Genomic DNA, 26,282 nt, shown 5'->3' on the forward strand with positions numbered 1-26,282 from the left:
CCCCTCCAGGCCCTGAGCTGGTTTCTGTGCCTGCACGGCAACGATTCGCCGGCTGCTTTGCTGCACATCGTACAGCTGCTGTTATCTCAATTAGACACCTGATATCTGTGCTGTTTAAAACATTGGCTGGATGGCCCGGCCCAGAGAGTTGTGGAGAACAGAGCTAAAACCAGCTGATGGCCGGTCACGAGCAGCGTTCCCCAGGCCTCAGGGTTGGGCCAGCCTTGTTTAATCTCTTTATCAATGATTTGCATGAGGGGATCAAGTGCACCGTCAGTAAGCTTGCAGATGACACCAAAATGGGCGGGAGCGTCAATCTGCTCGAAGGCAGGAAGGCTCTGCAGAGGGATCTGGACAGGCTGCATCGATGGGCCTAAGTCAACTGTATGAGGTTTCACAAGGCCAAGTGCCGAGTCCTGCCCTTGGGTCACACCAACCCCAGGCAGCGCCCCAGGCCTGGGGCAGAGGGGCTGGGAAGTGCCCGGCGGAGAAGGCCCTGGGGGTGCTGGCTGACAGCCGGCTGGGCATGAGCCAGCAGTGCCCAGGTGGCCAAGGAGGCCACCAGCCCCCGGGCTTGTGTCAGCACTGGTGTGGCCAGCAGGAGCCAGGCAGGGATGGGGCCCCTGTGCTCGGCACTGGGGAGGCCCCACCTCGAATGCTGGGCTCAGGTTTGGGCCCCTCGGGACAAGAAGGGCCTTGAGGGGCTGGAGCGTGTCCAGAGAAGGGCAGCGGGGCTGGGGCAGGGTCTGGAGCACAAGTGTGCTGGGGAGCGGCCGAGGGAACTGGGAGTGTTTAGCCTGGAGAAGAGGAGGCTGAGGGGAGACCTTATGGCTCTCTGCAACTGCCTGAAAGGTGTTTGTAGCCAGGTGGGTGTTGATCTCCAAAGTTACTAGCAATAGGACAAGAGGAAATGGTCACAAGTTGCATCAGGGGAGGTTTAGGTTGGATATTAGGAACAATTTCTTTCCTGCAAGAGTGGTCAGGCACTGGAACAGTCTGCCAAGAGAGGTGGGGGAGTCACCATCCCTGGAGGTATTTACACATCTTGTGTAGACGTGGCACCTGGGGACATGGTTTAGGAGACATGGGGGCGTTGGGTTGATGGTTGGAGCTGATCATCTTAGAAGTCCTTTCCAACCTTAATGATTCTATGATTCCATGCAAGAGCTGGTGGCTGTTTGCCTGGATGGTGATGGTAATGGGGATATCCAGAGGACAGGGCAGGATTGGGCCTGTCCTGCCAGGGGTCACGCAGGCAACGAGGAGAAACAAGGCCTGAGCCAAGCAGCTGGCAGAGCAGCCAAGCCACGGCTCTCGGGCACCAGCAGCTTCCCCAGGCCGTTGCTGTGCTCCAGGTCAGGGCAACACCCTTTGCCCAGGGACTGGATGTCACTCGCTGCCCAACTTTAATGTTAGGGAGAAAATCCTGTCACACAAAGACACTGAGAAGCAGGAATTGCTCAGCTACAAGCAAGCCTTTAATGAATCGGGCCTATCCTGAAAACGTTTTTTTTCTTAGCTCCACAGAAGTTCGTCGGCCACAGAGACGTTGGCAACCTGCGGCAGACTCTGATACACCGTGTTCCAGAAGGTCACGTACTGAGTTTTCAGATCCTGCTTCACGGAGTCCTGGTTCATCTTGCTGTTGATTTCCAGGTAGAAACTGCCTTCTTTGGTGTAGGGCGGCCAGGTTACAGGCACCTTTGAATTCCCTTTGTTGGGATCACTGGCGGAAAAGGAGACAGAAGCTCAGTTTTATCAGGGCAGCTTGTGGATGCGGCAGGGTTTACGGTGTTTGGCAGGGACCCCGTCTGCTCAAGTGATGAGGCTTTAAGGGAGTGCAAAGAGAGGGTCTGGCACAGGGACAAGCAATAGCAATTCTGCCTGCTGGGAGCCACTTGCCAGCCTGCAGTCTCCTCCCTTGGTCCCCGCAAGCATCATCCTGGGCTGCAGACAGGGACTTAACTCCTGTCCGAACACCCGGATTTGGAGACAAACATCATCCTTACATGTGATCAGAGTTCACAAGTTCTGAAAATGCTTCTGCTGTCCCCAGGCGGTCTCTGGATGAGGGGGACCCAGAGCAAACTCCACCGCTGGGAGACATAGAGCCAGGCTAACTAGAGAAGTGGAGGCAGAGGGCACCCCGCTTTTGGGAATTGCTCCTGAGATGTTAATAGGCAAAGGCAGCAGGTTGAAGAGCTGCAGCAAGCCCCAAATGTGGAACCAGAACCACTCACCCTGTTGTGGCAAAATTGGTCCAGTAAGCAATCATGGCCTCGGAGACAGTCCTGTGCTTGGGCAGGTAGCCCAGGGGTGTGGCGAAGGGTTTCCCAAACACATACTGCAAGTCGTCAGCATGGTCGGCCCCTACCCACCTCGGGTAGACGGGCATTCGGGATGGCTGGGAGAACAAGTAGCTGTATGTCTTGGCATTCCTGGGGAAATAAAACAGACTTGCTAAGCAGCTGTGAGTGGGGAGCAGAGAAAGGGCTGTAGATCCATAACCACATTCCAAATACCGGCAGAGCGAGTCCTCCAGCCTCGGAAGGTGCTCACGTGCATCTCAGAGGTGCTCTCAGGAGAAAACATCCTTCTATCTCGCAACTTTCTATCTCCCATTTCTGATTCTCGCCCTAACCCTCGTATCATCCCAACGCCATGGTTCATGGCATCACGCGTTGCCAGGATGAAGTCTGAAGTTTTCAAGAAGCAAAATCTTGTTTTTGTGGGAATTTAGAACAAGGTCCCAGCATGACTCCCTTGCAGCATTTGAGAAATAGTGTTTGTACGAGCCAGCCACGTGTAAGTGTGTACTCGGTACAAAAAAGCCTGCCTCCTTCAAGTGCATCTCCCTTAAGGTGCTCCCCAACCCCCTGTGTGGGAAAGGCAGTGTTTCAGTCCCCAGGCAGGCTTTGGGCTCCTGCCAGGGCTGAGCTGCTCACCGGGCATTCTGCACGTGCAGATTCAGTGCCCACTGTGTGGGAACCAGGAAGGTGTAGTCAGTAATCAGGTCCACCACTGTCTTCTTCATGACCTCCTGGTCCGGGTTGCTGCCCCATGCTTGCGTGTAGAGATTGTATGTCACGTTGGCTCCACGCTCACCCCTGTCCACAGTAAGGCCTTTGACCAAATGGTAGAACTCGTCCCTGAAAAGACAGGTAGTATCAACTAATTACAGACCGGCAGCTTCAAGCAGGACAGGGCTCCTGAAAGCGGATCCCAGCTCCCGCTGATGTTCACACCCGAGCCTGTGGCTAGCAACGGTTTGGTGGAGTAACAGCCAGTGACTTTGTTGCAGGCCTTAGATGGTGGGCATGTGCCTCCCAGCTTTCTGAGCAGAACAGCTTGGCCACAAGCTCCTTTTGCCTGCAAAGAGGTGCCTTATGGGGTGGGCGCCCAGCATGGCCAGTGTGTACGTGCTCTGGACAGACAGCAAGAGGGCTGCCAAGCCTGTCGCTGGTGGGAGTTGAGGAACACCTTAAAGGTTGTTCGGAAGGCTTCCCACTAGCTGGTCCTTTCTCTTGAGGGCTCTGACCTGGGAAGAATGCCCGAGGCACCTGGCGTGGCGTGACATCCTGTTTTGAAGGTACTGCCCTGGCCACTCAGGCCTAAGCCCCGGGAGCTTGGGGGCTACAGTAAAGAGAACCTTCCTCCTGCTAAAGGGTTTTAAGAGCATCCTTCGCTTACGCAGTGATTTTCACAAATGGGCGGTTGATAGCAGGTAAATCAATGCCAGCAAAGATGTGTCCATCCATGTTATTGACCCCAGCGATGTAGTCAATGTCAGCGGCGTTGGCAAAGAGCTTCTCTGGCATGTCTGGGAGGAAGTCTCCATCGACGACAGGAGTGAGGGCGAGTGTGCGAACCAGGGGAGCTGCAGCAGGAGACAAGATGGGAGTCTGTTAAGAGCTGAGAAAAGACACGCGTGTGGCCTGGCATATCACATGGCTCAAGGAACCGTGGCAGGCACAGGCTGAGCTGAAGGAAAGCATGGGTGGTGACTTCAACGTGACCACAGGATCACGTTCAGCAAACTTCGTGCCTGTAGGCGGGGGAGAGGAACAAAAGATCTGCCAGCCAAGTACCAGCAGGTAACATCAACAATTGCTCTCCTCCTTCCCGCAGCCCCTTCCCAAAAAGCCCAGCCAAAGGTAGGGAAGAGCAGAACTTCTCCTCCCCACCCCATCTGGCTGCGCCCACTCATTGCCAGGGCAGCCGGCTCAGGCCAGTGCAGCTGCACAGCAGTGGCTTGGCCACTCCCTGTCCTGAGCAAGGCTAAATACTGCGGCTATTTACTAGGAGTGTGCGGAGAGCAAGCGGAGGAGTCTTCTTGGGAAAGACATTCTCACACGCAGCAAGGGCAGAAGCATCCCCTACTGCTGTGAGAGGCCTACGCTCTACCCAGCGACCCAAAGGAAAACAGCAGGGTTTCTTGTTCGTCAGCCGTGTTCTGGAATCGCTCTTGCTGCTTTCACAGAACAGAAAGCGCAACCAGCTGTTTTGGAGCCAAGGCATGGCCCTTGGGTAACTCCTCTGCCTCTGCTGCCACTGCACGACAAAGAGTGGTCATTCAGCACATTGTGCACCTGCCTGCAGCAGGTTAACCGCGAGACCTGTCATTACTGTCCCCTTTGTGAAGGGCCCAAGCATTGCTTCAACACTCCTGGCAGTCACCCCAGCATCCCGTCCAAGGCGTGCTGAGCCCTGTGTGGCTGGGAGACCTCAGCATGGCCCGGGGCACTTACCGGGCAGGTTGATCAGCTGCAGGTGGTAGGCCAGCGTCACTGCTTTGGGGTCAGAGACACGCAGGCAGTTGGCCAGATCAGTGCTGTTATCTGTGGGGCACCCCACCTTTTCTCCAATCTGCAGGAGGAGAGAGAGAAACCTCCCAGCATTACTCACTGAAGCCAGGCTTCATCACTGGCTTCACAGAAGCTGAGGTTGGTTTTAATCTCAAAGCAGCATCTCTCCAAAGCTCTCGGTTTGGTGGCATGGTTCCTGCCAAACCACCTTGCTAGTGATGCTCTTCTCCAGGGAATCCCTCTCTTTGTTTTCCATTCCCTCCAGCTAGAATTGCACGTTACCTTTTTGGCCCAGGCGAGCGGGTCCTTCTGGATGGCCCAGCTGCAGAGACCGACGCCGCTCTGGCTGATGGCTCTCTTGAACAGGCCCTTGTTCTTTGGGGACAGCGTCTGTGCCGCAAAAGAGGAACAAGGGGGTTTTCAGGTAGAAAATCCTGAAGAGACCATCGCCTGCCAGACTTGGCCAAACCCCTCACAGCTTGTGCACCAGGCCCGGGGAAGCTGCCAACATTCATGCTATTGAAAAGTCTCAGCAGTTAAAAGGTGATACGGTGAGAAGAGGAGCAGAGCATGCTCTGTATGACATGGCAAGTCATGCAAGGAGATGGCAAGTAAATGCTATCTCACCAGAAGTCCCAAAAGCGAGGACACACGCCTGCAGTGGTGGGGCTGATTAAGCTGAAGGAGGAGGAGCAGCTACAAAGCAAAGAGGCTGAGCGTTGCTGTCCCTGGGCAGGAGAGGATGTTAATGAGGCTCGTGCGTGGAGGAAAGCAGCAGAGCACCAAGGGGAACATCTCTTCCATTTACAGAGAAGGGAAGTGGCTCTGGTGGGATCCGACAAGGCCAGCGCACCTGCAGGGAGACACTAGCACCACCGGCTGATTCCCCAAAGATGGTGATGTTTTCTGGGTCACCCCCAAAGGCCTTGATATTCCTCTTCACCCAGGCAATAGCCATGTGCTGGTCCTTCAGCCCGTAGTTCCCTGAGCAACAGAGAGCACCCGCCATTGAGCAAAGGCACAGCAAAGCTGGCAGGCTGGGGACCCGTGACAGGGTCCCCTGCAGAGGGAGCAGCTACGGTACCCGGCAAGCTTGCATCTCCGGTGCTCAGGAAGCCCAGGGGCCCCACGCGGTAGTTGACGGTCACCACGATCACGTTGCCGCGCACGGCGATCTCCTCGCCGTCATAGAGGTAGTTATTGAGGAAGTTGGCTCCCTGACTCCCTCCTACAAGGAAGCCGCCGCCATAGATCCAGACCATCACTGGCAAGTTGGTAGAGACTGGGAGATGAGGAAGAAAAGCAGTGTGAGCCACCACACAGCTAGAAGGTGCTGCCCATGCGGCCCCACACCCACTTGCTGAGCGTCGCTCCGCCTGGGCACGGACAGACATGATGCTCTGCAAAAGCCTGTGGCCAAGAAAGCCCATGCTCTGTGGAAGAGGCTGACACTCCCAAGAGGCTGCAGCTGAGCAACACTGGCCAACGTGGCTCCTGCCTTTCCCTCTGAAAGTCAGTGCTCTTCCAGTTGCCCACTCTGGCAGCACAACTGCTGAGGGATGCTCCACAGCATTTTGTCCACACAAGGCAACTGAGAATCTCCTCCCCAGGCCTCTGCCAAGCACATACCCTGTCTGCGCCCTTGAGGGATCCAGATGTTCAGGTAGAGACAGTCCTCGCTCCCGCGGACATCGGTTTGCATAAGCGTCATCTGCATGCAGCGATTTTTGAACTTTTTTGCATTCAGTGTCCCTGAGAGGGGGGAGGGAAGACAGCAGGTCCGAGTTAGAGGCATCAGCTCCATCCTTTGGTTGCAGTCTGTCTGTTCATCCCTCCTCTCCTCCCTGAGCCCAGTGCAGACGCAGTAAAGCCACCCCCACCACTGGGACCCATCCGAGGGAATGACGAAGCGGGACCCTTTCCCCTGTGAACTAGCTGTGGACAGCTGAGGCATGGCAAGGGGAGATGCAGGTGCCACGCTTTGGTTTTCTTACTTTGCGCAGTTACCTGAGTTGTTTGGGAACCCTCAGACACAGACTCGCATACCCACCATGAGAGTTTGAGCTTTTTTGTGGCACTGCTTAGTAGATGAAAGCAGCAAACAATATACTTGGCTTGTCAATAACGCACTAAAGTGAGAGAAGCAAAAATAAAACCCAAAACTCAAAGGCATGTGAAAGCTGGATCTTACCATCCCAGCCAGGATGAGGTTTGGGGTCCTGCAGAGTCTTTGGAGGGGCTGCAAAGGGGATCCCTCTGAAGATGTCGATGTATTTCCCAAAGAGTCCCAGTTTTTTACTCTCACCTTCCACAAAACCGCCCTCGGTGTGCACCACACCCAGCTACGTGCAGTACCATTGAGAAGAGAAAATCCATTGCACAGTCACGCTTCGTGCCTCAGGCCACCATCCACACCTTGCCCCGCCCGGTCCCCCAGATGGACCCCGTCACGGCTGCCCTCCCCCGCCACCCCTTTGGACCCTTGTGCAAAGCTCACAGGTGGCTGCCGCCGGAGATGCACCTGTGCAGATGTCCTGCAGGCTGCCCTTTGGAGCAGACACGCAGCAGCAATCCCCCTGCACTCCCAAGGATAAGTGGCAGAAGGTGAGGGCCTGAAGATGTAAAGCAGGCCAGAACTGTGCACACACAACTGTGCAGGAACCTCTGCAAAAATGCTGGGGAGAGCCTTTGCCATGTTTAGGGCAGGCAAAAACCCTGCCCTGGCTCTCACGCTCTGCAGGCCCTCTGTCATGGGCTCCAGACCAGGCGTAGCAAGAGTTTGCTCATGCAGGCAGGAACAGGGAAAATGTCTTACAAATCCCTAACAAGTGCTGTTGTACTTACGGTTGCAGCCCAGGCTACCCCGAGGTAGGAGCACAAGGCAAAGCACAGGGTCACCCACCGAGCCATGGTGAGCGCACACCTGAGGAGCCAGGCCCCAGATGGAGGCGTACACACACACACACATATATATATATCCCTTGGAGCGCAGCTGCATGTCAATGCTGTGGCCTGACCTGGCTCTAAGGTAAACCAGCAGAGCCTCTACACGCTTGTCCTTCAGTAGGCTGAGGCCAAGCCACGGCTGAGGTAGACTGGCGTCACTGTGTGAGAGCCCTGCAGATGTTGCTTTAGTGACCTCAGGCCAACCCTAAGGAGATATCTCAGTCTAAACTCCAGAGAACATGAAAAAATGCTGAAGCCTTGAGAAGCCTCATGCAAGTGCAGGAGGCTGGAATCATATTAAACCATGCATTGGAGCATATTAGCAGCCACTAATGAGAAACCTCGCACTTGTAACGCACTGGGGAATGCACAACACTCACAGAATGACGCCCACCAGCAGGCTCTGCAGTCGGTGCAGACGGGTCAGCGGCAACTTAGTGCAAGCTCTGCCTTCCCACACCCTGGGCATGGTGGCTGAACCCTCAGCACTCAAGGAACAAGAGCAGAGATGATTCCATCCAGCAGCAGCCAGGCTCTTCCCTGCGTTCACACATAGCCCGGAATTTCTGTCTCCATTTTGCTTTCGCTCCCATCAGAAGGCCTCCTCATTCTCTTCATCATCCTCATCCTCTCCAGACTCACATGCCAGCTGCTCTTTGCCATCTTCACTGCTTGTTTAACCAAAGCAAGCCCTTCTGCTCGCACAGCATGCCTGGCTGAGAAAGGCAGGGTGGTCTTTGGGATATGCTGACTTCAAAACCCCTTTAGCCTGGGAAGAGGGAGATGTCATGTGATGGTAAGGAATGGATGCCAGCTCTGTTACGGACTTACGAGGTGACCTCAGAAAGCCGTTCCCTCAGCTGCCCTCTGCAGAAACAGAGCACGGGAACGCTGTGTCCCAAGGTCTGAGGCCTGGTGTCCTGCATGAGATGTAAAGAACCAGGAACACCCAGCTGATGCTCCCTTGCTCTGCCTCCTTGCAGGCTCAGGCCGTCACAAGGGCAGGCGTAGAGGCTTTCCGTGTCATAGGCCAAACACGGCAGGGGAGGTGCAGCTGTTCAGGACACAACTATTCCTGTGTCGCTGGCAGAATATGCCACTACAGCCCTACTCATTTGCGAGATTAGAGAACAGAAAAAGCAAATGTGTATTTTGCTACAGGCACAAAGGGCAGCCGATATCGAACTGGAGTGGAACCAAAGGACTGGATTTGCATTCTGGCCTAATTGCACAGGCCCGTATCTCCCTCGTCAACAAGGTTAAACAGGAAACACAATCACAAAACCTTCAGAGAAGCCAGCAGTAGTTACAACCACAACAGTTTGCAGCGAGGTCTGCTGTACGCCACAGTATGGTGCTCAGCCCACCTCAGCAATAAGGCACGTACCTTTCTCAGCTCTTCCTCCACCTTTTTATCCACAGGATTGCTGTACACTTTCTTCCAGGTCTGTACAGCAGCATCCAGGGGTTTAGTAGGGGTTTCTTCATCATCAAAGGTCACAAACATAGCCTTGTGTGGGCCCTGCTGAGGCCAGCCAGGTTCTCACCAGGCACCTGGGGATTGTTGTAGCCCTCTCTAGGAAAGGGGGAAAAGACTGGGTTTGCTTTCTGCCCATGGCACACGCGGGCTGGTGGCCTTCACGGGTCAAGGCGAAAATGGACGTTTGTGCTCCAGATTTCAGAAGAGAAGGACTCAGGCATGTGAGCAATGGGCTGGTTTACCTTTGGCCCCACCTCCCTACAGATTTTGGAATCACAGGCGGGCACCCTAAAAGCCTCTTGTGACACCCCCGAGGAAAGAAATTGTCAAGGAAAAAACCCTGCAAAGCTACATCCAGTAGCACAGTGACACAGGTCCCCTCGACTACCTGACAGAAAACCCTCAGGCAGGTGGCTCCTAAGCTGTAGGAAATGTGGTTGCAGCACATAAGGCTTCACCCTCTGCATCTGCTCTACTGTAGTTACTGCAGCTCAGCAGGGAACAGGGACAAGGCAATGGAAACCCATGGAATGAAACAAATGGAACTGCATGGAAACGCAGTTAAGATAACTTCTTTTTTTGAAGTGCCATGAAGGACTGCAGTGAGAAAATGAAAGATGTTTCTTGTGGGAGATCTCACAGATTGTTCTTCTGGCAAAACCAGGTGGGGCCAGGAGGGAGCAGGTCCCGTGAGCGCCGTCACAGGAACATATGGCATTGACTCCTGCACACTCCCCCTTTGGCTCCAGCCCGTGCAAGCCCCAGGAAGCCAGGCTCACTGCACCCCGCGCTGCAGGTAGCGTGCTGGGGGAGGCACTCGTCTTCAGCAGAGCACCAGGTCCCTCACCTGCCAAGTCCTCAGGTGGACTTTTGCTGAGGTTTCTAGTGTCCAGGCAGTGTCTCAAGAGTGCCTGCCTCTGTTGTGCAAAATCAGGAGGGATAAAGCAGAACAAGGCAGCAGCTTAAACAGGTGATATACCAGAATGACGTATTCAACGCTGCTCTGATGCTTCAGGAACAGAGGTCCAAAAGTAACACTAAGTCACAATGGATTTGAGGCAGCCTCATGTGATGAAAAAGCCTCCTGTGGGTTTATTTTTGCCTTCCAGGCCCTGAGCTCATTCCTGTGCTTGCGTGGCCACGCTTCACTAGCTGCTTTCGTGCACATCTTACAGCTGCTGTTATCTCAATTAGACAGTTGTTATCTGTGCTGTTTAAAACACTGGCTGGATGGCCGGGCCCAGAGAGTTGTGGAGAACAGAGCTAAATCCAGTTGATGGCCGGTCACGAGCAGCGTTCCCCAGGCCTCAGGGTTGGGCCAGCCTTGTTTAATCTCTTTATCAATGATTTGCATGAGGGGATCAAGTGCACCGTCAGTAAGCTTGCAGATGACACCAAAATGGGCGGGAGCGTCAATCTGCTCGAAGGCAGGAAGGCTCTGCAGAGGGATCTGGGCAGGCTGCATCAATGGGCCTAAGTCAACTGTATGAGGTTTCACAAGGCCAAGTGCCGAGTCCTGCCCTTGGGTCACACCAACCCCAGGCAGCGCCCCAGGCCTGGGGCAGAGGGGCTGGGAAGTGCCCGGCGGAGAAGGCCCTGGGGGTGCTGGCTGACAGCCGGCTGGGCATGAGCCAGCAGTGCCCAGGTGGCCAAGGAGGCCACCAGCCCCCGGGCTTGTGTCAGCACTGGTGTGGCCAGCAGGAGCCAGGCAGGGATGGGGCCCCTGTGCTCGGCACTGGGGAGGCCCCACCTCGAATGCTGGGCTCAGGTTTGGGCCCCTCGGGACAAGAAGGGCCTTGAGGGGCTGGAGCGTGTCCAGAGAAGGGCAGCGAAGCTGTTGAAGGGTCTAGAGCACAAGTGTGCTGGGGAGCGGCCGAGGGAACTGGGAGTGTTTAGCCTGGAGAAGAGGAGGCTGAGGGGAGACCTTATCGCTCTCTGCAACTGCCTGAAAGGTGTTTGTAGCAAGGTGGGTGTTGATCTCCAAAGTTACTAGCAATAGGACAAGAGGAAATGGCCACAAGTTGCATCAGAGGAGGTTTAGATTGGATATTAGGAACAATTTCTTTCCTGCAAGAGTGGTCAGGCACTGGAACAGTCTGCCAAGAGAGGTGGGGGAGTCACCATCCCTGGAGGTATTTACACATCTTGTGTAGACGTGGCACCCGGGGACATGGTTTAGGAGACATGGGGGCGTTGGGTTGATGGTTGGAGCTGATCATCTTAGAAGTCCTTTCCAACCTTAATGATTCTATGATTCCATGCAAGAGCTGGTGGCTGTTTGCCTGGATGGTGATGGTAATGGGGATATCCAGAGGACAGGGCAGGATTGGGCCTGTCCTGCCAGGGGTCACGCAGGCAACGAGGAGAAACAAGGCCTGAGCCAAGCAGCTGGCAGAGCAGCCAAGCCACGGCTCTCGGGCACCAGCAGCTTCCCCAGGCCATTGCTGTGCTCCAGGTCAGGGCAACACCCTTTGCCCAGGGACTGGATGTCACTCGCTGCACAACTTTAATGTTAGGGAGAAAATCCTGTCACACAAAGACACTGAGAAGCTGGAATTGCTCAGCTACAAGCAAGCCTTTAATGATCGGGCCTATCCTGAAAACGTTTTTTTTCTTAGCTCCACAGAAGTTCGTCGGCCACAGAGACGTTGGCAACCTGCGGCAGACTCTGATACACCGTGTTCCAGAAGGTCACGTACCGAATTTTCAGATCCTGCTTCACGGAGTCCTGGTTCATCTTGCTGTTGATTTCCAGGTAGAAACTGCCTTCTTTGGTGTAGGGCGGCCAGGTTACAGGCACCTTTGAATTCCCTTTGTTGGGATCACTGGCGGAAAAGGAGACAGAAGCTCAGTTTTATCAGGGCAGCTTGTGGATGCGGCAGGGTTTACGGTGTTTGGCAGGGACCCCGTCTGCTCAAGTGATGAGGCTTTAAGGGAGTGCAAAGAGAGGGTCTGGCACAGGGACAAGCAATAGCAATTCTGCCTGCTGGGAGCCACTTGCCAGCCTGCAGTCTCCTCCCTTGGTCCCCGCAAGCATCATCCTGGGCTGCAGACGGGGACTTAACTCCTGTCCGAACACCCGGATTTGGAGACAAACATCATCCTTACATGTGATCAGAGTTCACAAGTTCTGAAAATGCTTCTGCTGTCCCCAGGCGGTCTCTGGATGAGGGGGACCCAGAGCAAACTCCACCGCTGGGAGACATAGAGCCAGGCTAACTAGAGAAGTGGAGGCAGAGGGCACCCCGCTTTTGGGAATTGCTCCTGAGATGTTAATAGGCAAAGGCAGCAGGTTGAAGAGCTGCAGCAAGCCCCAAATGTGGAACCAGAACCACTCACCCTGTTGTGGCAAAATTGGTCCAGTAAGCAATCATGGCCTCGGAGACAGTCCTGTGCTTGGGCAGGTAGCCCAGGGGTGTGGCGAAGGGTTTCCCAAACACGTACTGCAAGTCGTCAGCATGGTCGGCCCCTACCCACCTCGGGTAGACGGGCATTCGGGATGGCTGGGAGAACAAGTAGCTGTATGTCTTGGCATTCCTGGGGAAATAAAACAGACTTGCTAAGCAGCTGTGAGTGGGGAGCAGAGAAAGGGCTGTAGATCCATAACCACATTCCAAATACCGGCAGAGCGAGTCCTCCAGCCTCGGAAGGTGCTCACGTGCATCTCAGAGGTGCTCTCAGGAGAAAACATCCTTCTATCTCGCAACTTTCTATCTCCCATTTCTGATTCTCGCCCTAACCCTCGTATCATCCCAACGCCATGGCTCATGGCATCACGCGTTGCCAGGATGAAGTCTGAAGTTTTCAAGAAGCAAAATCTTGTTTTTGTGGGAATTTAGAACAAGGTCCCAGCATGACTCCCTTGCAGCATTTGAGAAATAGTGTTTGTACGAGCCAGCCACGTGTAAGTGTGTACTCGGTACAAAAAAGCCTGCCTCCTTCAAGTGCATCTCCCTTAAGGTGCTCCCCAACCCCCTGTGTGGGAAAGGCAGTGTTTCAGTCCCCAGGCAGGCTTTGGGCTCCTGCCAGGGCTGAGCTGCTCACCGGGCATTCTGCACGTGCAGATTCAGTGCCCACTGTGTGGGAACCAGGAAGGTGTAGTCAGTAATCAGGTCCACCACTGTCTTCTTCATGACCTCCTGGTCCGGGTTGCTGCCCCATGCTTGCGTGTAGAGATTGTACGTCACGTTGGCTCCACGCTCACCCCTGTCCACAGTAAGGCCTTTGACCAAATGGTAGAACTCGTCCCTGAAAAGACAGGTAGTATCAACTAATTACAGACCGGCAGCTTCAAGCAGGACAGGGCTCCTGAAAGCGGATCCCAGCTCCCGCTGATGTTCACACCCGAGCCTGTGGCTAGCAACGGTTTGGTGGAGTAACAGCCAGTGACTTTGTTGCAGGCCTTAGATGGTGGGCATGTGCCTCCCAGCTTTCTGAGCAGAACAGCTTGGCCACAAGCTCCTTTTGCCTGCAAAGAGGTGCCTTATGGGGTGGGCGCCCAGCATGGCCAGTGTGTACGTGCTCTGGACAGACAGCAAGAGGGCTGCCAAGCCTATCGCTGGTGGGAGTTGAGGAACACCTTAAAGGTTGTTCGGAAGGCTTCCCACTAGCTGGTCCTTTCTCTTGAGGGCTCTGACCTGGGAAGAATGCCCGAGGCACCTGGCGTGGCGTGACATCCTGTTTTGAAGGTACTGCCCTGGCCACTCAGGCCTAAGCCCCGGGAGCTTGGGGGCTACAGTAAAGAGAACCTTCCTCCTGCTAAAGGGTTTTAAGAGCATCCTTCGCTTACGCAGTGATTTTCACAAATGGGCGGTTGATAGCAGGTAAATCAATGCCAGCAAAGATGTGTCCATCCATGTTATTGACCCCAGCGATGTAGTCAATGTCAGCGGCGTTGGCAAAGAGCTTCTCTGGCATGTCTGGGAGGAAGTCTCCATCGACGACAGGAGTGAGGGCGAGTGTGCGAACCAGGGGAGCTGCAGCAGGAGACAAGATGGGAGTCTGTTAAGAGCTGAGAAAAGACACGCGTGTGGCCTGGCATATCACATGGCTCAAGGAACCGTGGCAGGCACAGGCTGAGCTGAAGGAAAGCATGGGTGGTGACTTCAACGTGACCACAGGATCACGTTCAGCAAACCTCGTGCCTGTAGGCGGGGGAGAGGAACAAAAGATCTGCCAGCCAAGTACCAGCAGGTAACATCAACAATTGCTCTCCTCCTTCCCGCAGCCCCTTCCCAAAAAGCCCAGCCAAAGGTAGGGAAGAGCAGAACTTCTCCTCCCCACCCCATCTGGCTGCGCCCACTCATTGCCAGGGCAGCCGGCTCAGGCCAGTGCAGCTGCACAGCAGTGGCTTGGCCACTCCCTGTCCTGAGCAAGGCTAAATACTGCGGCTATTTACTAGGAGTGTGCGGAGAGCAAGCGGAGGAGTCTTCTTGGGAAAGACATTCTCACACGCAGCAAGGGCAGAAGCATCCCCTGCTGCTGTGAGAGGCCTACGCTCTACCCAGCGACCCAAAGGAAAACAGCAGGGTTTCTTGTTCGTCAGCCGTGTTCTGGAATCGCTCTTGCTGCTTTCACAGAACAGAAAGCGCAACCAGCTGTTTTGGAGCCAAGGCATGGCCCTTGGGTAACTCCTCTGCCTCTGCTGCCACTGCACGACAAAGAGTGGTCATTCAGCACATTGTGCACCTGCCTGCAGCAGGTTAACCGCGAGACCTGTCATTACTGTCCCCTTTGTGAAGGGCCCAAGCATTGCTTCAACACTCCTGGCAGTCACCCCAGCATCCCATCCAAGGCGTGCTGAGCCCTGTGTGGCTGGGAGACCGCAGCATGGCCCGGGGCACTTACCGGGCAGGTTGATCAGCTGCAGGTGGTAGGCCAGCGTCACTGCTTTGGGGTCGGTGACACGCAGGCAGTTGGCCAAGGTGGTCGTGTTGTCTGTGGGGCACCCCACCTTTTCTCCAATCTGCAGGAGGAGAGAGAGAAACCTCCCAGCATTACTCACTGAAGCCAGGCTTCATCACTGGCTTCACAGAAGCTGAGGTTGGTTTTAATCTCAAAGCAGCATCTCTCCAAAGCTCTCGGTTTGGTGGCATGGTTCCTGCCAAACCACCTTGCTAGTGATGCTCTTCTCCAGGGAATCCCTCTCTTTGTTTTCCATTCCCTCCAGCTAGAATTGCACGTTACCTTTTTGGCCCAGGCGAGCGGGTCCTTCTGGATGGCCCAGCTGCAGAGACCGACGCCGCTCTGGCTGATGGCTCTCTTGAACAGGCCCTTGTTCTTTGGGGACAGCGTCTGTGGCACAAAAGAGGAACAAGGCGGTTTTCAGGTAGAAAATCCTGAAGAGACCATCGCCTGCCAGACTTGGCCAAACCCCTCACAGCTTGTGCACCAGGCCCGGGGAAGCTGCCAACATTCATGCTATTGAAAAGTCTCAGCAGTTAAAAGGTGATACGGTGAGAAGAGGAGCAGAGCATGCTCTGTATGACATGGCAAGTCATGCAAGGAGATGGCAAGTAAATGCTATCTCACCAGAAGTCCCAAAAGCGAGGACACACGCCTGCAGTGGTGGGGCTGATTAAGCTGAAGGAGGAGGAGCAGCTACAAAGCAAAGAGGCTGAGCGTTGCTGTCCCTGGGCAGGAGAGGATGTTAATGAGGCTCGTGCGTGGAGGAAAGCAGCAGAGCACCAAGGGGAACATCTCTTCCATTTACAGAGAAGGGAAGTGGCTCTGGTGGGATCCGACAAGGCCAACGCACCTGCAGGGAGACACTAGCACCACCGGCTGATTCCCCAAAGATGGTGATGTTTTCTGGGTCACCCCCAAAGGCCTTGATATTCCTCTTCACCCAGGCAATAGCCATGTGCTGGTCCTTCAGCCCGTAGTTCCCTGAGCAACAGAGAGCACCCGCCATTGAGCAAAGGCACAGCAAAGCTGGCAGGCTGGGGACCCGTGACAGGGTCCCCTGCAGAGGGAGCAGCTACGGTACCCGGCAAGCTTGCATCTCCGGTGCTCAGGAAGCCCAGGGGCCCCACGCGGTAGTTGACGGTCACCACGATCACGTTGCCGCGCACGGCGATCTCCTCGCCGTCATAGAGGTAGTTATTGAGGAAGTTGGCTCCCTGACTCCCTCCTACAAGGAAGCCGCCGCCATAGATCCAGACCATCACTGGCAAGTTGGTAGAGACTGGGAGATGAGGAAGAAAAGCAGTGTGAGCCACCACACAGCTAGAAGGTGCTGCCCATGCGGCCCCACACCCACTTGCTGAGCGTCGCTCCGCCTGGGCACGGACAGACATGATGCTCTGCAAAAGCCTGTGGCCAAGAAAGCCCATGCTCTGTGGAAGAGGCTGACACTCCCAAGAGGCTGCAGCTGAGCAACACTGGCCAACGTGGCTCCTGCCTTTCCCTCTGAAAGTCAGTGCTCTTCCAGTTGCCCACTCTGGCAGCACAACTGCTGAGGGATGCTCCACAGCATTTTGTCCACACAAGGCAACTGAGAATCTCCTCCCCAGGCCTCTGCCAAGCACATACCCTGTCTGCGCCCTTGAGGGATCCAGATGTTCAGGTAGAGACAGTCCTCGCTCCCGCGGACATCGGTTTGCATAAGCGTCATCTGCATGCAGCGATTTTTGAACTTTTTTGCATTCAGTGTCCCTGAGAGGGGGGAGGGAAGACAGCAGGTCCGAGTTAGAGGCATCAGCTCCATCCTTTGGTTGCAGTCTGTCTGTTCATCCCTCCTCTCCTCCCTGAGCCCAGTGCAGACGCAGTAAAGCCACCCCCACCACTGGGACCCATCCGAGGGAATGACGAAGCGGGACCCTTTCCCCTGTGAACTAGCTGTGGACAGCTGAGGCATGGCAAGGGGAGATGCAGGTGCCACGCTTTGGTTTTCTTACTTTGCGCAGTTACCTGAGTTGTTTGGGAACCCTCAGACACAGACTCGCATACCCACCATGAGAGTTTGAGCTTTTTTGTGGCACTGCTTAGTAGATGAAAGCAGCAAACAATATACTTGGCTTGTCAATAACGCACTAAAGTGAGAGAAGCAAAAATAAAATCCAAAACTCAAAGGCATGTGAAAGCTGGATCTTACCATCCCAGCCAGGATGAGGTTTGGGGTCTTCCAGCCTCTTCGGAGGGGCAGCAAAGGGGATCCCTCTGAAGACGTCAATGTATTTCCCAAAGAGTCCCAGTTTTTTACTCTCACCTTCCACAAAACCGCCCTCGGTGTGCACCACACCCAGCTACGTGCAGTACCATTGAGAAGAGAAAATCCATTGCACAGTCACGCTTCGTGCCTCAGGCCACCATCCACACCTTGCCCCGCCCGGTCCCCCAGATGGACCCCGTCACGGCTGCCCTCCCCCGCCACCCCTTTGGACCCTTGTGCAAAGCTCACAGGTGGCTGCCGCCGGAGATGCACCTGTGCAGATGTCCTGCAGGCTGCCCTTTGGAGCAGACACGCAGCAGCAATCCCCCTGCACTCCCAAGGATAAGTGGCAGAAGGTGAGGGCCTGAAGATGTAAAGCAGGCCAGAACTGTGCACACACAACTGTGCAGGAACCTCTGCAAAAATGCTGGGGAGAGCCTTTGCCATGTTTAGGGCAGGCAAAAACCCTGCCCTGGCTCTCACGCTCTGCAGGCCCTCTGTCATGGGCTCCAGACCAGGCGTAGCAAGAGTTTGCTCATGCAGGCAGGAACAGGGAAAATGTCTTACAAATCCCTAACAAGTGCTGTTGTACTTACGGTTGCAGCCCAGGCTACCCCGAGGTAGGAGCACAAGGCAAAGCACAGGGTCACCCACCGAGCCATGGTGAGCGCACACCTGAGGAGCCAGGCCCCAGATGGAGGCGTACACACACACACACATATATATATATCCCTTGGAGCACAGCTGCATGTCAATGCCGTGGCCTGACCTGGCTCTAAGGTAAACCAGCAGAGCCTCTACACGCTTGTCCTTCAGTAGGCTGAGGCCAAGCCACGGCTGAGGTAGACTGGCGTCACTGTGTGAGAGCCCTGCAGATGTTGCTTTAGTGACCTCAGGCCAACCCTAAGGAGATATCTCAGTCTAAACTCCAGAGAACATGAAAAAATGCTGAAGCCTTGAGAAGCCTCATGCAAGTGCAGGAGGCTGGAATCATATTAAACCATGCATTGGAGCATATTAGCAGCCACTAATGAGAAACCTCGCACTTGTAACGCACTGGGGAATGCACAACACTCACAGAATGACGCCCGCCAGCAGGCTCTGCAGTCGGTGCAGACGGGTCAGCGGCAACTTAGTGCAAGCTCTGCCTTCCCATACCCTGGGCATGGTGGCTGAACCCTCAGCACTCAAGGAACAAGAGCAGAGATGATTCCATCCAGCAGCAGCCAGGCTCTTCCCTGCGTTCACACATAGCCCGGAATTTCTGTCTCCATTTTGCTTTCGCTCCCATCAGAAGGCCTCCTCATTCTCTTCATCATCCTCATCCTCTCCAGACTCACATGCCAGCTGCTCTTTGCCATCTTCACTGCTTGTTTAACCAAAGCAAGCCCTTCTGCTCGCACAGCATGCCTGGCTGAGAAAGGCAGGGTGGTCTTTGGGATATGCTGACTTCAAAACCCCTTTAGCCTGGGAAGAGGGAGATGTCATGTGATGGTAAGGAATGGATGCCAGCTCTGTTACGGACTTACGAGGTGACCTCAGAAAGCCGTTCCCTCAGCTGCCCTCTGCAGAAACAGAGCACGGGAACGCTGTGTCCCAAGGTTTGAGGCCTGGTGTCCTGCATGAGATGTAAAGAACCAGGAACACCCAGCTGATGCTCCCTTGCTCTGCCTCCTTGCAGGCTCAGGCCGTCACAAGGGCAGGCGTAGAGGCTTTCCGTGTCATAGGCCAAACACGGCAGGGGAGGTGCAGCTGTTCAGGACACAACTATTCCTGTGTCGCTGGCAGAATATGCCACTACAGCCCTACTCATTTGCGAGATTAGAGAACAGAAAAAGCAAATGTGTATTTTGCTACAGGCACAAAGGGCAGCCGATATCGAACTGGAGTGGAACCAAAGGACTGGATTTGCGTTCTGGCCTAATTGCACAGGCCCGTATCTCCCTCGTCAACAAGGTTAAACAGGAAACACAATCACAAAACCTTCAGAGAAGCCAGCAGTAGTTACAACCACAACAGTTTGCAGCGAGGTCTGCTGTACGCCACAGTATGGTGCTCAGCCCACCTCAGCAATAAGGCACGTACCTTTCTCAGCTCTTCCTCCACCTTTTTATCCACAGGATTGCTGTACACTTTCTTCCAGGTCTGTACAGCAGCATCCAGGGGTTTAGTAGGGGTTTCTTCATCATCAAAGGTCACAAACATAGCCTTGTGTGGGCCCTGCTGAGGCCAGCCAGGTTCTCACCAGGCACCTGGGGATTGTTGTAGCCCTCTCTAGGAAAGGGGGAAAAGACTGGGTTTGCTTTCTGCCCGTGGCACACGCGGGCTGGTGGCCTTCACGGGTCAAGGCGAAAATGGACGTTTGTGCTCCAGATTTCAGAAGAGAAGGACTCAGGCATGTGAGCAATGGGCTGGTTTACCTTTGGCCCCACCTCCCTACAGATTTTGGAATCACAGGCGGGCACCCTAAAAGCCTCTTGTGACACCCCCGAGGAAAGAAATTGTCAAGGAAAAAACCCTGCAAAGCTACATCCAGTAGCACAGTGACACAGGTCCCCTCGACTACCTGACAGAAAACCCTCAGGCAGGTGGCTCCTAAGCTGTAGGAAATGTGGTTGCAGCACATAAGGCTTCACCCTCTGCATCTGCTCTACTGTAGTTACTGCAGCTCAGCAGGGAACAGGGACAAGGCAATGGAAACCCATGGAATGAAACAAATGGAACTGCATGGAAACGCAGTTAAGATAACTTCTTTTTGTGAAGTGCCATGAAGGACTGCAGTGAGAAAACGAAAGATGTTTCTTGTGGGAGATCTCACAGATTGTTCTTCTGGCAAAACCAGGTGGGGCCAGGAGGGAGCAGGTCCCGTGAGCACCATCACAGGAACATATGGCATTGACTCCTGCACACTCCCCCTTTGGCTCCAGCCCGTGCAAGCCCCAGGAAGCCAGGCTCACTGCACCCCGCGCTGCAGGTAGCGTGCTGGGGGAGGCACTCGTCTTCAGCAGAGCACCAGGTCCCTCACCTGCCGAGTCCTCAGGCGGACTTTTGCTGAGGTTTCTAGTGTCCAGGCAGTGTCTCAAGAGTGCCTGCCTCTGTTGTGCCAAATCAGGAGGCATTAAAGTAGAACGAGGCAGCAGGTTAAACAGGTGAAGTTCTCCATTCCATCTCTTCCCCACGCAAACAACCTCCCCTGCCCATGAGCTCCACCTTTCCTATGGGTACCCTGAGCACAGCAGCCAGGACATGCGGGACAGCTCCAGCACAGCTGAGTCCTGCACCCTCACCATCATCTAGTCCTTCAGTCAGGGGTTTTGGTATGTCTGGGTGTGTGTGTGTTTGTGTCTTAGAGTTGCAGCCACTGCTGTTCCACCTGCTCACCCCAGCAGGGTGGGCAATGGGTGTGTTCATTCTGTGAGAGCCCCGGGAAGGGGCAAAAATGCCAGCCCCAAACACCCAGGAGCCATGATCCAGCCTCATTCCCCAAGGCAATGACCTGTCTGAGAAATTGTGATTCAAAAAAGTTTAAATATGCACCGTTTTCAGCCTGTAGGGTGCAGTAGTACTGCATTTTCAGCTTAAAAACTGTAATTCTCTTGGCTCTGCCACTGGAGCCCTAAGATCACAGCTGAGTACTGTTAGACTTGAGAGGAAACCCCCAAACCTGTTAAAGCAGGTGGCAGCACTGCACAGGGAAATACTTATAAGGGAGAATGCCCTACCATCATTTATCTATGGTTTATATGGGTTTAGCTCCCTGGGTGAGCTTGGGAGGTGGTCCTCTGGCTTATGCTGTGGTTGCTTCCTTTGTGTTTCCTGGTCAAGAGCAGCAGATGCTGTAAGTATGTATGTACACCAAGACCGTCCTCCCTCTGTGAGCCCTCGGAGAGGGGGCGTGGTGGTTTTGTGAGGTGTAAGTTGTTGGTGAGGTGAATACATAAATATTCACAGAGAATATACCAACCCACAGCAAGGTAAGTCAGTCCTGCTTAGCTGTACTTTATTGTCAAAACATTGATCTCTGTGCTGGTTAGTGAGGTAAACCAGGAAGAGTATAAAAGCAATATGAGACTAAAGGCAGCCTTGGTTTATTCATCTACAATACATATACACACAGTTCCTGAGCTCCTCTTCCTTTTGTGCTTATTTTTTGTCTTGCATTTAAGCTAGTGGAAGGCTGTATCTGTCTCACAGATATTAGAGGACCCACTGGTCTGAGAGATTCCACAAACACGGCATAAGCTCTCCGTAAATTGCAAACACTCTTATTTTCATTAGGATTTCACGGCATTCCTGGAAGATTGAGCTCTGACTGGAGTGTCTGGGCTGAATGCCATTAGGGGAAATACTACATCTCCTAGCCAAAGTCTGGGTGAAGTTTCTTCTTTGCTTTCTATTCTATAGACTGTGTACCATAATCTGTTAAGCTGATACTGTGTTCTACCTCAAGAGTAGTTACAGCAGGAAACAAAAAGTTTATGGAAAAATATGATACAGTGGCCAAAACTGTCAGAAGTTAAAAGGTTATTTCTAACTGCCCTCTGCCATGCCTTAGATACCAAATGATGCAGAATCTTTTTCAGGAACAGTGTTGTCCAAAATGCTTGATAATGGGCTTCCAAACTATTGAAAATCTTGGGTATTCTGGGGAGCAGAAACTCCTTCTGGAAGTAGGGTGCTTGGTGGAACTTTGTTTCAGTGTTAACTGGAATGGACTATTCAGCTCTCAGCTACACCCGTAAAAACTCCTATCTGCCCTGTGCAATGCCCAGATATTGGAGGGCAGAATATGCTTCATTTCCTTCCACATTGTGTTCTCTTTTATTGTTAGCAATTTCCACGGTGTAAAGACTCCAAATTACGGCCTTGTTTTTCATGTTATTATTGCCCTTCCTCCAAAAACAAGTCTTTGCCAGGCCTTTCAGTCCTTGGATCATGCAACTTCACCAGCTTTATCTCCCTCCTTTAAGCCGCAGTTTTTCCCCGCTCATCTTTGTAATCTGACATTGAGATTTGTTCACTTGTGTGCTTGTTTTTCTCCTCGAAGAAGATTTGCTGAATCACTGGGGAGGAGGCAAGAGCTCTAGAGGCAGCTGGTGGCCTGTGATAAAACCACGGCCACATCCACAGTCTTCAGGGTTTGCAGATGACAGCCCTTCAGTTGAAGCCCTGAGTCATATTCCCTTCTGAGCTAAGATTGCTGGGGACTTTGGGATTGAGGAAGTAGGGCTAAGGAGGTGATGCCCCAAAAATATAAATTACTGATCCTGACAACCACAAGACTCTTGTTGTATTTCCTTCAAAATTTATAATGATGCTGTGAGAGAACTTGCAGACTAGGGGTGAAATCCTGCTGACTGTTATATATTGTGCCCACTTCAGTGGGAGCACATAGTTAAGAAAATAGGGATTTGGCTTGAAATAGGTCATGGTATGTAGTAGCTGCTTCCAGACATGCAGTAGCAAGGTGTAGTGTTAGCAAAGATGTGCCAGGGCTCTGAGGCATTCACATGCCTGTTTATTTGGAGACGATACACCAAATTCCACTGGTACAACTTATGCAGCTGTTGTCATCACAACGGGTCTGAATTTTGCCCACTGCCTAACAATCAAAATACGAGCTGGGAGCTAAAATGCCTTCATTCATTTCTTAGGTCTTTCACTCACTCTCTATATGACCTTGTGTTACTTTCTCTCTCTCCCTGGCTCTTGGTTGCCTTGCTGTAAAACAGGGATAAGATGTTTCCATCTTTGTGGAGCATTCTGAAGTCTTTAGGCAGAATGCGCTATTTAAATGCAAAGTATCATCAGTATTTCTGAGTCCTCCAACACCACTGTTGTGACACTGTGCAGAAGGCACGCAGGCATGGCTCTCAGACTTGCTAGCTAAAGAGTTCCTTACATTCCAGTTAAGATGACAACCTGAAGCTGTCCCGCGTGCATTCACTCTGAAACCAAAGACCTTCTCCAGCTCTGCCCTTAATGTAAGGCACTAGAAAACTCGTTTCATACATATTTTTATAAGTATCTTCTAGAACTCAGAAATAAAATGATACTTTTCCTACAAACAGAGTTTTAACTTGGGATGTTCTACTTAAAGTTATACTTCAAGAAGGTAAGATAGAAAGTTGGTGAAGAAGCAAGTCTGGAAGTCCAGGTGACCTGACTTCCATTTCTAGCGTCCTACTCAATTTTGGGCAAATATTTTAAAGTGAGAAATGCATATCACGTTGGCAGGTCACACAGAGACTTTGCTTTGATGCTTTATGCATCTTCTGCAGGATTTTTCACAATGCTGGGTGCTGTTCCAGTGTAAAATTACTGTGCATGTGCAGTAATTCTACCTTGCTCTGTAGATCTCAAAGCATGTCCATGTTATCCCTACTTTGCAGATGGGAAACCTGAGGCAGGGAGAGGGACAGTGACTGGCTCAGATCAGCTGACAATGGCAAACCCAGGAATACAATCCTCTTCCTTTGAATTTTGAGCCTCATAGCGTTTTCCATGATGCTACAATATCAGAAAATGCAGCTGCAGTTCCTGGACTCTTTTCCAGGTGCTGTCACACCTGGGTGTCCACTGAGCCTGATTGGTTTCCAATGAAGCTACTACAGGCTGGATCTAAATAAGGAGCTGGGGCAGGGACGTCTGACTGACACACTGGTTCACCATGCCCACACTCTCAGGATGGAGCCCTTTCAAGAACAGGAATGCTCCATCATCTCTGACTTCCCCTTCCCCAACTGAGACAAGAGATAACTTCTATTTTACAAAGAGAAGAAACCAGTGGATTTGACCACTGCCAAAAATCCCACCAAAGCTCCTAATATAGAAGGGTCTGGAATGTAAGATAAAGACCCATTCCTTTAAATTTATTCAAAAGGAAGGCAGAATCAATGGGGTAGGGTTTTTTAACTCCCCATTCGTCATGAGGAAGCCTTGAACCTCAGAATTCTGTTGGCCAGTGCTGAATGTGGCTGTTGTATTTAGAACTTGCTTAGGACCCCCTGATGCATGTAGGAATTAAACAGCTTAGAGGTTGCTGGTGGCCTGGAGAAGAGTAGATTATGGGTTGGAGCAGAAACAGCTGTGAGAAATTTGGCCTGAGAGTAGTGCAGAAACCACAGGGGTGTGACTCATCTCATGTAACTAGATGTCTAGAGATACTAGGCTCCCCTTCTCTTCAGTGAGAGAAGTAGGTGCATTGGAGGCATGGCTTCTGTCCTGTTTTAGATATGTGCTTTAGGAAGAGGAAAATTGCTGCCTAGATATGTTACTTACCAGAAACGGAGCCTTTGAGTGACTAGCTTGCATTGGAGGTACCCTGGCCTATATCTCTGCTGCAGAAGGTTTCCTGCCTTATACCCCACGGAGGACTTGGGACAGCACTTGCAGCCAAGTGTGAGCACATCCTCCCAGCACAGGGTCAGGGTTTGCACTGCGGCCAGCTCTCCATAAAATCCCCTCATATAGGCAGGACACAAGTCACCAGCTTGAACCCAGCCGAAGACCCAAAGGTGGGCTGGATGCAGAATGACAGCTGTCTGTATGGTCTAGTACTAAATGAATTGTTGAAGCTGCTGATCCGATGCTGGTGCTATCCCACACAGCACATCCTCAGCAAGGAAAACAAGCAGAGGATGTGCCATGCGGGAATCGTGTTACCCTCCCTGTCATGTCTGAGATATACAGACAGGGAGCTTGCACAGGCTGTGCTTGTCCAAGAAAGCTCGTCCAAGTGTAGGAGAGTCTCTCTGCTATGATCTTCAGCTGTATTGATCTGGTTATTGCTGCCCCAGGATAAGTGTGGAGGGGTATTTGCTGGCCCGTACTTTTGCAGCTCAGATGGCGATGGTCAGGTTTTTCCTCTTTTATTCACTTAGGGATTTTTTTACTATTTTACAGAAACAGTAATGGGAAAATACACCAAAGCTTAGTGGCTAGTGTTACTTTGAAATGCTAGATTCCCTTCCCAAACCTAGGGAAGGCAGCATGGGGGAGAGCTGCTGCTCTGGGCACTGAACAGGGGCAGCTCGCTCAGTAAGTATCTGAATTGTTTGATGTAAATCTGACTCCCTGCTCATCAATGTTCCTAATAAAACCTACCCGGTGCATTCCCTCAGGCCCCTATGTTCGCATTTGCAACTCTCATGCCGCACTTACCAGGGTTATTTGCATGGATGGTGGCTCCCTGTTGATGCCTGGGTGGCAGAAGGGAAGGGCTGACAGGCCTTTCCTGCCAATCTGTCTGTTGTTCAGATGAAGTGGTTGGAAAGTGCTCACTCTCCAGTTCCCTCTTTGGCTCAGGCACACTGATAAGACATGGGCTGTCCTATCTTGCCCTGGGAGCTGTTCCTCCTCCCTAACAGGCCCGCTTCACCGGCTGACAGTTAGCAGCCGGCAGTGCTTGATAAACTTATCAGACCAAAGCTAAGCCCAGTGCATGCTCAGCTCCTCCCCAGCCTCAGATTTCCCCATTCCTGGGGACTCTTTGCTCTCTGCCTGCCTTGCCATCTGGTACGGTGAACACAGATCACCCTTGGGCCAGCAGGTCAAAATCAGCCTCAAGACCAGATTGAAAAATGCTCGTATCGAAGCAGCGCCTTTAAAATGAGGGTCAAGTGGGATGTTCGTAGCATCCCTATCCAGATCTGTCTCCCTCCTTGGAATGTTATTCACTAGTGGAAATGCTGCTCATGTCTGGTTTATCTTCTCTGTGTTTCTGCTTGCCTTGTGTCTCCACTTGTTTGGTGATTTAGTGGTTTTAACGTGGGGGTCTCGCAGCGCACATTTGGAGGATTTCTTTCTAAGCCAGTTACAAAATTAAATTGCTTTGCTGAATTAAGTTTCTATCACTCGTTATTAGTATTGCAGTAGCACTTAGGTGCTCCAGCAGAGG

The 26,282-nt window shown here is 52.8% G+C and overlaps 3 protein-coding genes across 9 annotated transcripts in view; all 3 read right to left on the bottom strand.

Moving 5' to 3' along the window:
* RPL7A (ribosomal protein L7a) overlaps nucleotides 1–1,945 on the bottom strand; it is a 131,238-nt gene extending 129,293 nt beyond the window's left edge. Inside the window, exon 1 of the mRNA XM_064468751.1 lies at nucleotides 1,939–1,945. Coding sequence (XP_064324821.1) covers nucleotides 1,939–1,941 — 3 coding nt within the window. The 5' untranslated portion in view covers nucleotides 1,942–1,945. The remainder of the gene's footprint in view (nucleotides 1–1,938) is intronic.
* CEL (carboxyl ester lipase) lies at nucleotides 1,457–7,720 on the bottom strand. The gene is made up of 11 exons (XM_064468757.1): nucleotides 7,650–7,720; nucleotides 6,997–7,147; nucleotides 6,435–6,557; nucleotides 5,890–6,087; nucleotides 5,659–5,789; nucleotides 5,088–5,195; nucleotides 4,749–4,866; nucleotides 3,691–3,877; nucleotides 2,946–3,149; nucleotides 2,241–2,438; nucleotides 1,457–1,726 (listed from the first exon to the last, which is right to left on the bottom strand). The coding sequence occupies exons 1-11, from the start codon at nucleotides 7,713–7,715 to the stop codon at nucleotides 1,516–1,518; spliced, it is 1,695 nt and encodes a 564-aa protein (XP_064324827.1). The 5' UTR covers nucleotides 7,716–7,720; the 3' UTR covers nucleotides 1,457–1,515.
* Nucleotides 7,721–8,327: 607 nt separating this feature from the next.
* LOC135316211 (bile salt-activated lipase-like) lies at nucleotides 8,328–25,776 on the bottom strand. Of its 7 annotated transcripts, XM_064468743.1 has the most exons (13): nucleotides 25,547–25,776; nucleotides 19,469–19,657; nucleotides 17,980–18,797; nucleotides 17,327–17,477; nucleotides 16,765–16,887; nucleotides 16,220–16,417; nucleotides 15,989–16,119; nucleotides 15,418–15,525; nucleotides 15,079–15,196; nucleotides 14,021–14,207; nucleotides 13,276–13,479; nucleotides 12,571–12,768; nucleotides 11,792–12,056 (listed from the first exon to the last, which is right to left on the bottom strand). In XM_064468743.1, the coding sequence occupies exons 3-13, from the start codon at nucleotides 18,043–18,045 to the stop codon at nucleotides 11,846–11,848; spliced, it is 1,695 nt and encodes a 564-aa protein (XP_064324813.1). In that variant the 5' UTR covers nucleotides 18,046–18,797; nucleotides 19,469–19,657; nucleotides 25,547–25,776; the 3' UTR covers nucleotides 11,792–11,845. The 7 variants fall into 7 exon arrangements, 4 of the variants coding, with proteins under 4 accessions (XP_064324813.1, XP_064324812.1, XP_064324809.1 ...); XM_064468742.1 differs by lacking the exon at nucleotides 17,327–17,477 and having other exon boundaries at nucleotides 18,462–18,793; nucleotides 25,547–25,775; XM_064468739.1 differs by lacking the exon at nucleotides 17,327–17,477 and having other exon boundaries at nucleotides 18,462–18,797; nucleotides 25,547–25,775.
* Between the last annotated feature and the right edge of the window lie 506 nt (nucleotides 25,777–26,282).

Source organism: Phalacrocorax carbo, chromosome 18, assembly GCF_963921805.1.
Source record: "Phalacrocorax carbo chromosome 18, bPhaCar2.1, whole genome shotgun sequence".
NCBI classification, from domain to species: Eukaryota; Metazoa; Chordata; class Aves; order Suliformes; family Phalacrocoracidae; genus Phalacrocorax; species Phalacrocorax carbo.

What these genes read in the sequence shown, in the direction of transcription:
- CEL (XM_064468757.1), bottom strand. Translation starts at nt 7,715, where the DNA reads ATGGCTCGGTGGGTGACCCTGTGCTTTGCCTTGTGCTCCTACCTCGGG. An exon ending in CCATTTGTGAAAATCACTGC is followed by an intron (nt 3,150 to 3,690) that starts GTAAGCGAAGGA and finishes CTGTCTTTTCAG; the next exon opens with GGACGAGTTCTACCATTTGG. An exon ending in CTGCACGTGCAGAATGCCCG is followed by an intron (nt 2,439 to 2,945) that starts GTGAGCAGCTCA and finishes TTATTTCCCCAG; the next exon opens with GAATGCCAAGACATACAGCT.
- LOC135316211 (XM_064468743.1), bottom strand. Translation starts at nt 18,045, where the DNA reads ATGGCTCGGTGGGTGACCCTGTGCTTTGCCTTGTGCTCCTACCTCGGG. An exon ending in CGCTCGCCTGGGCCAAAAAG is followed by an intron (nt 15,197 to 15,417) that starts GTAACGTGCAAT and finishes CTCCTCCTGCAG; the next exon opens with ATTGGAGAAAAGGTGGGGTG. An exon ending in CCATTTGTGAAAATCACTGC is followed by an intron (nt 13,480 to 14,020) that starts GTAAGCGAAGGA and finishes CTGTCTTTTCAG; the next exon opens with GGACGAGTTCTACCATTTGG.